Source organism: Podarcis muralis, chromosome 1, assembly GCF_964188315.1.
Source record: "Podarcis muralis chromosome 1, rPodMur119.hap1.1, whole genome shotgun sequence".
In the NCBI taxonomy this organism is placed as follows: Eukaryota; Metazoa; Chordata; class Lepidosauria; order Squamata; family Lacertidae; genus Podarcis; species Podarcis muralis.
This window is the reverse complement of record NC_135655.1, coordinates 136,549,710-136,561,953: the sequence shown is the minus strand read 5'-3', so window position 1 is coordinate 136,561,953 and position 12,244 is coordinate 136,549,710. Positions and strand designations below refer to the sequence as shown.

The 12,244-nt window shown below is 42.9% G+C and overlaps 1 protein-coding gene across 1 annotated transcript in view; it reads left to right on the top strand.

The window, feature by feature from the left end:
• The window catches only part of UNC80 (unc-80 subunit of NALCN channel complex), a 170,247-nt gene that overhangs the window by 76,291 nt on the left and 81,712 nt on the right, over nucleotides 1–12,244 (top strand). Inside the window, 3 exon segments of the mRNA XM_077919672.1 lie at nucleotides 3,694–3,827; nucleotides 5,117–5,282; nucleotides 10,602–10,805. Coding sequence (XP_077775798.1) covers nucleotides 3,694–3,827; nucleotides 5,117–5,282; nucleotides 10,602–10,805 — 504 coding nt within the window.

Genomic DNA, 12,244 nt, shown 5'->3' with positions numbered 1-12,244 from the left:
TAGGGAGTACAACCAATAGGTGATGACAATCTGCGATTAAAAGTGTAAACAAAATTCGACAGAGCCTCCCCCCAAAACTTATCAGGGAGATTGGCATCATGCAACAAGGTTTTCATTCCTTGCAGCAACGTTTGATTTGCTCGCTCCGCTAGCCCATTCATCCATGGCGATCTGGGCGTTGACAAGTCATGCTGGATTCCCTTCTCAGTCAGGAAAGCTTCAAACTGCTGAGAAGTGAACTCCCAGCCCCGATCAGTAAATAGACAGCCGATACGTTTACCGTGAACATTCTCCAACCAAGCACAGAATGCCTTGAACCTAGGAAACGCTTGTGATTTCTGCTCGAGCATAAACACATGAATGTACCTGGAAAAAGAATCAATTAGAACCATGAAGTACCTTGCTCTACCCAAAGAGGGCGCAAGTGGACCAACCAGGTCTGCGTGGACTAGCTGGTAGGGTTTGGAAGCCTGCCTGCTAGACTCCTTGCCTTTTGGAGCAACCTTCACCTTGTTCTCTGCACAAGATACACATTTCATGTGAAACTTACAGGGTTTGATGTTCAAACCCTCAACCAGCTCTGGCATCTTGGCCAGTGCCTTCCAAGAGGTGACAAAATCTTCGATGTGCATCGTGAATGCATCCTGCATGGAGAACTTTGTTAGTTTGTGCAACACAACAAGAATCAGCATTAGACACAGCAACAGCACTGTTGTCCTCATAAGTTAAACAGAACAAGCCATCCATAAACTTTGCATGCAAAATGTCCTCTTTGCCTTTTCTGATGACACAGATGCTCCTCTTGAAGGATATCTCAAAGCCATGCCCAGTCAGCTGTGGGACACTGAGCAAGTTGTCTGCAGCACCTGGAACATACAGTACATCTTTGATGGTAGTGTGCAGACTTGCCAGTTTCACAGTCCCTTCTCCTGCAATTCGTAACGTCTTCCCGTCAGCCAGGTGGATCTCTCCGTCTTGAGGCTTGAAGGAGATAAAGAGATGGCGGTCTTTCGACACATGGCAGGTACACCCTGAATCAATAACAAACCTGGCCTTGGCCTTTGGAGCAGACTTTTCAGCAAGCAAAACCTTGTTTTCCACCGGCGTGGGCTTTTGCAGCTTGCCCCCCTGCTCCTGGCCATCAGACTCACCTTTAGCCTTTGGTGAAGCTGTGCCAGCAAACAAAGCCTTGTTTTTCCCTGGCTTGGGCTTTTCACCCTCCCTCTGCTTCTGGCCATCTGCAGACTTCTGTCTCTGTTCGCTTCTGGCCTTCCGGTATCTGTGAGGATGACCTTGGCTCCCATGAGAAACAGAGCTCTCTGCTGCCGACTCCTTGGCTCCCCCTGGAGGCTGGAATGCTGCCTGGGATGACTTCACAGTCAGCTCCCCCTGCAGCTTGCAACCGGTGCCCTTGGCATCCCTGCATTCACTCGCATTCTGGGAAACAGCCAGGACCTCCGATGCAGTCAAACTCTGGGCTGGGATGACTGACAGATGGGCTATTTTCAAAGCATTCCACATCTTACGTGCAGTCACGTTGCCAGCTAACGTTTTAATTTCCTCCAGAGAGACGGACAAGACTATTACGTCCATGGCCCTCGAATCCTGGGCCCTCCATCTATCTGTCAGAGGAACTGGAGGGGCCTCACACACAGTATGCCACACTCCAAACTGTCGTAGTAAACTTTCACACAGCCCAGGTCGCATAATTGTGGCCATTTAGCTTTGGGCACTCAGCAGCCTCAGAAGCCTGGAAAAACTCCATTCCAGCTTTTTACTTGAGCCGTGAGTCTTTTATGCCTTCAAAGACTTCTTATCTCGGCAGCTCATAAATCTAGGCCTCTGCTTGGCTCGACTCCCAGACCAATTAGGCCAGCCGGACATCAAAGGGACTTTGCCGCGGCAAACGAAAAGCCTCACTTTCGCTTTTCCTCCACATACCTCTCAGCAGTCCGTCGCAGTCTTACTCTCCTGTAAGTGCCGTGAATCTGGGCCTGAAACCTGTTGTTGGGATACTGCCAGGGAGACAAAGTCCATCATGGCCCCAAGCCAGCTGCCGGACGTTCCATCGATCTCCCGTAGTCACGCAGTATCAGCAATTAGTGACACGAGCTCTAGAAAATAGCTTGCCACATTCCAGGGCTGGTGCACACTCTTATCAGCAGATAATGCACAGCAAAAGATGCATGCAGGAGAGCATATTTACAAGTTTATTCAGCGTTGGTCAGAACAAAGAAAAACATGACCGCCTGCTTCAGCGTTCAGGCACGAAGAGAGAAACGAAAGCAAAGACACAACAGAAACATCCTGTGAAACAGGAAATACGCAGGCTGTGACACAAACATCCTGCTCCCTTTTAAGGTGGAACGGAAATATCCTAACAGTGAAGACGAGCACCTGTAAATGCAGTGAGCACCCATTAGGGAAGCCATGGCCCTTGTGTGTCTGCCCCATGCCACCAAATCTTCCTCCAAAGGTTAACAGCATTCACTACGACATGTAGTAGATATGCATTTCCTGCATAGTGGTTCTAAGTATTCAACAGTGTAGTACAGCTTTTCTCAACCTTTGGTCCCCAGCTGTTGTCCAACTACAACTCCCATCATCCCTATGTTATGTTGGACTACACTTCCCATCATCTCTGACTACTGGTCCTGTTGGCTAGGGATGATGGGAGTTGTAGTCCAAGATAACATAGGGATGGTGGGAGTTGTAGTCAAACAGCACCTGGGGGGGCCAAAGGTTGAGAAAGCCTGGTACTGAGTATCAGTCAGAGTCCCATTCCCCACCCCGCCCCCACCCCCGTGTTATGTGGCATAAGATTTGCATGGCAAACATTCACTAATATAACAGAAACGAAAATACAGAAATTTTATCCTTTCTATCCTACCTAAAACAACTGCAGTTTTGCTGTTGGTCAGTTTGTTCAATAACATATTTTTCAGTTAATTATTCCATCACTGTAATATATGATAGGATAGGCCTAATCTAGTTGTGATGAAAAGCTGTGGGGATTTTTCTTCCATTTTTTAATTTTTTTATTTTACCAATAGCATCTCCCCCTCCTTCCCAGTTGCTTTTCTTTATGCAGAGGAAGAGATAAGAGCAGCACTGGGTGTGTGGGTGTGAGTGTGGGTGAGAAAAGCAGCCACACCCTCTGGCACAGGCGCCAACTCTATGGGGATGAGACCCCACTGTCTTGAGGGGCTGGGCCCTCTGGGCCTCTCCGTGGCGGCAGAAGGCCTCGTTGGGACTACCGCCTGGCGACAGACCTCCCTGAGCCTCATGGCCTCCTCCCGATGTGTGTGACTTCACATGTGTGAAGTCACGCGGAACCCAGTCACGCAGAACCCAGTGCCTCTGCCCTCTGGTAGTCCTCTGCTCTGAAAAAATGTGTGACATTTCTAGAGGTGAGCAGGGTCTAAGTGTATGCATTTCAACATCAGTATTCATAGAACAGTTTGATTTTGAGACCACTGAAATCCTGTTGTTGTTGAATTACCAGTGCTACCTGGCAATAACAGCAAATGAGATTGTTAGTAAAAATAGAAAAATAGTGCAAGGAGGCCATAGTGTTCCATATGCAGCTTGTATTGTGTACCATGTGTGGTGCTGTCCATCTGTTTTTAAATATGTATTTTTCCTAGTGCTATTTTTAATAAAACCAATCTATATATAAATGTCACTTCTTAGGTACTGTGAACCCCACCAAATGTTGCTGTCCTTTTGCACTGAAGATGGCAGCATGTCAGCTCCTCCTGGAGATCACCACATTCCTTCGAGAGACCTTTCCCTACATGCCCAGGCCGCGGACGGAGCCCCTTGTGGTGAGCAAAAGGCAGGAATTTACTTTGGAGACAATCTAGGACAGGGAAAAAGAAACAATAAGCACAAGTTGCAGAATTGGAGGGGGAAACCAGAAAATCAGCTGAGTAGCTGAAGAAATCTATTGTTAAATTCTTGTCAGGCTGCCAGAAAGGCCCCTCCGTCTGTTGTCTGATGCTGTAAGCAGACCGGGCACAATGCTTGCAGTGATTAACTTTATTGCTCCAAGGTCAAAGAGTTAGCACCCAGCACTTCCATCAGTTAAGCAGGTCAGTTGCAGAAGCTAAAGTTCCTGCCCCTTCCGTCCCCTATTCATCCTCCCTCCACACATTTTTTTCATTGTGACTCAGCTTTTCTTAACTGTTTCAGCTTTTTCTGGACTCTTCGTTCCTGTGCTGAGGGTGGGGATGGGGAACTAGTTGAGTCAGTACAGTACAGCACAGTGGGGATGGGGAACGAGCTGTATTGCAGAGCAGGAGACACAGCTCCTTCTCCTTCTCTATCAGTGTCTGTGGCTACCTGCCTCAAGACTCTCCCTTTCACCAGCACACTCTGCCCATGATTCCTCTCTGTCCTACCAGTCTGAACCTGGCTCAAAGTCCCCTTACCCCACAGGTGCCTGCTGGACCACTGGCTGCCCCCACTCTTCCTCATCCAACCAGTCCCTGACAATTCATGAGAAGCGAACAGACTCTCTCACCCACTTGGCGGGTGGGTGGTTCAGCGGGAGAGGAGGAGGCAGAGGACTGGAGGGGCAGCATTTTCTTCTTTGCCTCTAGCAGCAAAATGACCTGGGCCAGCCCTGATCAGTGTGGTGTAGTACTTGGAGCTAGGGAAACCTGGATTCAAATCTCTGCCACACTGTGAAACTCACTGGCTAACACTGGGCACAGCCATCATCATCTTCATCATCATTATTATTATTTTAGTTTCTACTCTGACTTGCAGGGCAAGTGATCACAACAGCAACTTACAATAAACATGTGAAAAGCAATGCAACATTGCATAAGTAACATTTAATAAAAACAGTATCAAGTAAAGTTATATATAGGTGGCTGGCAATAAAATGCATTGTCAACTTAACCTATTCCTTGTGGTTACTACCAGGGTAAATTGAGATGTCCCTATGTGCACTGCTCTAAGCTCCTTGGTGAAACAAGTGAGAGGTTAAGAAGATACAAATGGAGAAAACAACCTTTCTGATTGAGTTTATTGGTCTTTTCCTTAACATTAGAATAAAACTTGGCACCCATGATATTCACGTGCTTCTTTGGTTCATGTAATATTTTAGGACCTGGAGAGTTGCAGGTTGCGTTTGGACCCTGAGATGGATCGGCACAGGTATGAGAGGAAGATCAGCTTTGCTGGGGTTCTGGATGAAAATGAAGATTCAAAAGATTCCTTGCACAGCAGCAGTCATACCCTGAAATCTGACACAGGTTGTGAAGAGAAGAAAGGTTTGTTGCCTACTAAAGCTTCAAACTTTTTCCAGGTCTATTGTTTAGAGCTGGACTTCTATGTCCTAACTTTCGAAATTCTTTTAAGAAGCGGGAAGCTATGGAGCCACAAGGCTGAACCATCACTAGCCCCAAAATATGTTTACTCTTAAGGCATAACTCACTGTGGTTGCTAAAGCCAGCAGAGTGTCTATCATTGTAATGCCATTTCATGCACACGTGTGCACGCACACAAAAACAGCCTCTTGGTTCAAGTGTTGCAATACAAAATACAATTAACAGTTACTTATACAACACTATTTTGGACAATAAGTAATAGTTCAGGGTATGAGATGTAGCATAGAAAATTAAGACAGCAAGCTGTTTACTTTTTTGAAGTCTCACAATGTAGAAATTAGGGATTTCAAAGGAGCAGCAGGCTTTGCTGCCATGAAGAACCGTAAGTCTTTGGAGACACTGACTATATTATTTGGCTGCTTTCTTGAGACTCCAGCAAGTACCTGGCAAATCACCCTTCCTAGCTCGAATCTGTTTGAAAACCTGGTTTCCAAACATCCTGTCTCTTTCGTACACTTCTGTATATGACAGATGTCTGGTGCACAAGATAACGAGGCAGCTATAATTTGTTCCTACCTATTGCTTCCAGTCATCCCTGCCATGATTTCTGTCCTTCCAAGATAGCAGAACCCCACTTAGAAGTATATAACTCAGTCTTAAACTCCTCAGCACGGGACTTCACAATGCATGAAACCAGATGCAGCCCTTGAACCATATATGCTGACACTGCCCCTGCCCCCTGTCCAAGGGCTTGATAAACCTGCCTTGGGAATTGCAGAAACAGGGTTTGCTCAGCTTATTAACTCACAAGTTGTACAGTCCCGCCCTACAATTCTCAACATATTTAGGTGGAAGTAAGTACTTAAGTAGAGTACACTTTCAAGTTAATGCTTAAGATCTCCACCAGTGTAGGTTCAAATATTCTAAAACTCTCCATGAGTATGGTTGCATGGAGTAGTAACACCAGACTCAGCACTACCATGCTGATGAAACACCATTGCCTAATAGTGGTTTGTGTAAACACGGAAACCCATTTAATACCTGTTGCATTTGGGCAGATCACCAGGAAGCAGTGCTTGACGAACATGGTCATCCTGGTCCAGACATTACTTCCTCCACACAACTGTGGCCATGGAGATGTGTCTCTAGTTTCTTTGCCTCTGAACTGGCACAGTTAAGCTGTTGGCTTTGCCAGAATAGCTTTTTTAAACCAACAGAGAGATCCTGTTTTATAGCAGTGAGCAATGAATTTCTCTTATTTATTTGTTTTTTGTCACAAGTCTGTTCATTGTAAATTGATTGAAAGCATCACTTTGCCTGTGATTGGCTTCTGATTTACATAGGAAATTGGTTTCTAATCTCTGTGAAGTCATCTTCTCTTGGCAGAATTGCATACTATATGTTTTATCTTTCTTTCACGTTAGTAGATACTGTTGATATCCTATCATCATTACAGATCCCCAATCAAATCAAGTAAAAGAACCCCAGGTGCTTCTTGCATTATGTTATTTGCATACATTACAGTTTTTTCAAAATCTGCATAACACCAATTTATTTAAAGATATAATTAAATATTCTAAATATAGCTACATTGAGCTGCATCAGTGGTATAGTATCTGTGTGCTTTTTACATTATTATTTGCAAATTCCTATGAGTCTCTACCATGTTTACAGATGTACTTGAAGATGACTTGCATGGATGAGTAGCATACACACCTATCTTTCTAATAGTCTCTTTGAACAATAGGTGTGCTATGGAACCTTTTTGGTCTATTTATTATCCACATCAGTTGTTCTCACGCAGCTCTCTATGAAGATACCATATGTAAAACCATACAGAGCAACAGTGCAAATTCAGTATGCAAATTATACGTGGCATGGCATAGCATTGCAGGTGTTTTGGGCATAGTCACATCATGTGAGTTCATATCGCAAAAGCAACACGGTTCAGTGCAATATTATTTCTTTTACTAGCCAGAGAGAGGGGTGGGGAGATTTGTACCTGGTCAGATCATTTTTCCAGCCCAGACTTGTAATGGTTTTCTGAGGACCCAGGCAGTCGTCTTTCACAATCAAGCTACTTGTGATTTTCTCCCACCCCCTTTCTTCTTTTTTTGTTAGAGAAGCCCATGCTTGAATTTGGGACCAGAGCATAGGCTAATATGATAGAGACTATCAGTAGTAGTGACTTGTATGAGTTTCTGGAGGTTTGCAATACTCAACTCTACTTTGAGATGAGTTCCATAGCCTCTGAATTATTTTCCAGCTCAGGTTTTAATCTGAGCTGGAGAAAAAATACATGGGAGGGAAGGAGCAGGATTTTGATTTCCTCAGAAATAAGTGGAACTTCCTCATGATTCTGAGGGAGTGACTGATGTGAGCTAGGAGAAACTCACCCAGTTCAGTACTAGCCACTAATTCTCCTGAAGGCATCGCAACACTTTCTGTGTATGTGATTCTGGAAATGCAGCCAGATTTCTAGAATCTAACTTTCCCATCATTTTAGCATTGAATTTTTCTCTTCCTAGCATAGCTGCTCACATTGTTTAGTTCTGAATTAATTATCAATTGCCTATTTTTACTAAAATTACCCAACAAGGCAACATAAGAATAGAAAGTAACAATAACAATGTATATAATGTAAATTCAGTAAAATAGATCAGTTCAGCAAACACACATCAGAATGTAATACAATCATGCTTTCAGTAAAAGGAGCTTTAATGTGTTGCTTAACAATTGCTAAAATGCAGTCCCATGTAAAAAAAAACCCTGTTCAGAATTGATTTTGTTGTGGCACAAGGGATTTCTGTATGTAAGACTAGATTGCAGATGGTAGATTGTTAGTAAGATGCTTTATGACACTTTGGAATTGACTATGATGAACATATTCAATTGTTTTATAATTTAAATTATTCTTTTCTCAAATTTAAAGGTAACAACATTTGCAGATCTTGACAAAGGCATCTCTTGTTATTGTTCAGCTAAAATCTGTTATCTGATTTTTCTCATCTGCAGTGACAAGGACAGGCTTCAAATCACTTTGAAAACCATTAACCTGTTTCTTCCTTTCACACAACATTCACCTCACTTGTATGATAATAACTTTTCATTGATTGGGCAACCAAGGTGTGTTTTTAAAACTATGTAAAAGCTATGTTTTTACAGTCACTGAAAGGTGGGTCCTAATGTAGATATACTAGTTAGGGCTAATTAGTAGTCTTGGAAAATATATTTATTATTGTGAACTAAGCCGTGTACTTTACTACCACAGTGTTGTCTATTGTAGATTATTTGGGGGAAGTCATGACCAGCTAGTATAAATCCTGCACAGCATTGCAAGACTGAGTCAATAGATGACATTGCATGTCATACTCTCACTCCCATTTTTTTTAAATTGTTGTTTTTTTGGTCTGGATAAATAGGAATAACAGTGACATATTTTGTAAGGTTGTTAGCCAGTGCAATGCAAATTATAAAGCAATTGGAGCATTTTACATTCCGATCAGCATACAGAGGACTATAAGTTTTACCGTTTGTTGTGCCTTGCTCATATTAGTGTCTGCAGGATGCTGCTGTTGTTCTTGTTGTTGTTGTTCTTGTTGTTAACATGTTTCCTAGAAATAGTTTTTCATTACAGGTGATCTTAACCAGCACTAACCATCAAGCAAACTGGATTTTAGCTTCCAGTCCATCACAAAACAATAAAGACTTCTGCCTTGTAGTTTCTTAAAGTCGTTGCTACAAAAACCTTTATCAACTAGACATGACTTTTTTAGGAGTATCAAGTCCTCTTTACTTCATGCATCAGATGAAGAGGACTGTGGTCCATAATGAATATTTTAGGTTTTTTAAGGCACTGCTCAAAATTCTTTGTGATTATCTCTCTGGCAGTGTATCACATGACCTGTTTCCAAGTCATTCAAAAATATTCCCCTAATTGTGGTAGCTCTAAAATGCAAACACAGTTAAATGCAAAACATAACTAAGACAATAATGCTAGAGCCTGGAACACCTCTGAGCAGAACTGCGCATTCAACATGGCAGAGTGTCAGTGTGTCTAGAAATCAGAAGGATATTCCCAAACCCATTTTTGGTTGAATTTAGACATATCTCTTCTCACCACTGCACATTTCTCTGGCCTGCCCCTGCTCAAAAAGTGGCAGCTATCATTTATCTACATTGCACCTGTGCAGTATGTTCATCTTAAGTAGATTTTCAGTTAAGTGTTGCAACATTTGGACTTGCATAATGTCATGTACTGCCTTAAAGCTGAGTGGAAAACAATGTGTAAATGACTGGTGCTTCAAACCATTCCATATCTTTGTGCTCATTTAAAAACACACACACACACACACACACACACACACACACACAAAACCTCAGCATCCACAGATGTCTTTAACGCCCGAAAGCTGCTGAAAGGAGTTGGACTACATGTTATTGCTTTTTCTGTAAAATTTTGGTGAAGTTTAATATACAAAAACAGCGATCTGTTCAAAGGTAATACCGAAACTGGGCAGGCAAAGTAGACTCTTAGCTTCAGAAAGCAGGCTGCCTATTTACAATCATGAATGCTGCATGATTGAACACTGCGATTCTATAACAAGATTTAAACAACCTTCTGCTAGCAGGAGGATAGGTTTGCCCCTGGCATCTTGTCTACAACTCAGTCATTGGTAGCCAGCAATTGATGTAGATGCAATGGTGTAAATCAGGCATGGCCAAACTTGGCCCTCCAGCTGTTTTGGGGCTACATCATCCCTGACCACTGGTCCTATTAGCTAGGGATGATGGGAGTTGTAGTCCCAAAACAGCTGGAGGATAGAAGTTGTCTCTCGTCATATTGCTGAAGAATAAATCTGGAGCAACATGGGTTTTTTTGAGGGGGGTGGGGGGAGCACAAATTGTAGCTTTGGTTGTTTAGCTATGGGGTTTCCAACAGTGCCTCTTACACAGCATTTTCATGATACTAATGACTCAATTGAAGGATAATAATTAATCTGAGTAACAGGCAAGAAATACAGTGTCACATCTTTGCCAAGGTATCCCTTACTGGATGATTAATAGAGCTGCATTGGCATTGGCTTTGGAGGGAGCCTCTTGCAAGTCTTCCTTGAGAGAAGGAAAGGCTCTGCAATGCAGGATGGGGGGATGGAGGGGTAGGAATATAACTATATATATCTCTATATTTAAAATACAATTATAATTTTTAAATGGGGAAACCTAAGGGGGGAAAAGTCCTTTCTTATTCTTTTAATACAGTTCCCAGCAGGAAGATCAGGATAGGAGGCTCCCGCTTGCTCCAGATTAAAGGAACCCGCAGTTTCCGGGTGAAGAAAGGGGGTTCCCTGTCCAGCATTCGCCGGGCCGGCAGCCTAAAGAGCACCAAGTTATCACGTCAGGACTCAGAGTCTGAGAATGAGGAGCTGCAGCTGTCCCACAGCAGGGACACTGTCACTGACATAGGTAACATAGATGAGCTGGGCTAAAAAGGGAGCGGGATGATGAGGCAGCATCTTGAGCCTGGAAGCAACTTAAGCAGGTCTAGGGAAGTAGGGAAAGTGCTTGTAGGCTAGGCAGACCCTCCAGTTATTTCAGCTGAAGTAAGGAGAAGTTCACACTTTTTGCATGATTTAAATACATGGCAAGAGCAGAGATTGAGTCCTGCCATTGGTACACGAGGTAGTCAGATCTGTTCCACTCAAAGGATGCTAAGTTTTAAAAATCTAAACGTTTGGTGCATGGACTCACTATACAGGCATTTTCCTGACTGCCAACCCGATGCATGCCATGCTTAGAAAGGTATATATAAAAATACCATATATTATATATCTATATGGCATATATAATAGCTGTGGTATTTTATATATATACATATATATATACATATCTCAATATTATGTACTGTGCATATAGCTGTATATATACAATATGTATATATTATGCTGTGTATGAGATATAAATATATGTGTGCTCGTGAATCTCCAAAATATTAGTTCCCAAAGATTTCACATACAGAAAAGTCAGGAACAGATAAATCCTGCACTTGAATCTCCTTTACCCTTCTGGTCTCAGTGGCATTGCCCATGCTCTTTTCTTCCACAGGGAAATTCGAGTTCAGCCAGCTACATATTCATTTAAAGAAAGGGCAGGGAAGAACTAATTGGAAGTAAGCCATGTCTCTTACTAAGCCAATCCTAATGTTACAATCTTCAATACTCAGATTTTGTGCTAAAGGTCTGGCAAATTGGAAGGCCCATTTGGCAATAAATACATCCAGGTAACTCTGGGGTCAGAGAGAGCCCTCCCCCTGCCTTTGTCCTCTAGCTTTTGTCAGGATTTTTCCCCCTTTCATTCCCAGGCGTTTTAGAGTCCTTTGATGGGACCTCGTAGGGCTGTAGCCTGTATGCGGCAGCAGTAGTTATAGCAAAAGTGCTGCCGCTGCAGGACCATACATTTGGTGTTGTTTTTTAACCACAGAGCCCAGTCAATGCAGATCACTGAAACCAACAACTTTGCAGCATCTTGACGATGCAAGAATTCTCCTTCTCTTTACTTAACCCTCCCCTCTTCCAGAAAAGGGAGTAACGTTTATCCCTGATTAGTTGTTCTTTCAATGGCTGTTGTGAATTATGCTTGTAATTTCCAGCCCAGCGGATAATCGGGGCCATAGAAGAAGGTTGGGTTGGGAATGAGAATAAGGGGAAATGTCTGACATTTGTTGAGAATAGCCAATGTTACTCATCAGTGTTTGGCTCATTAGGCTGGTATGCTAATGGCATGTCATTTCTGGCACCCTTTAGGACATGTAACATTAAGAAACTGGCCTGGATTACAAGCATATACCATAGATTTTAAAAAAAAAAAAACCACAGGAAGCATGGAAAAAACCAAACTACTTGGGT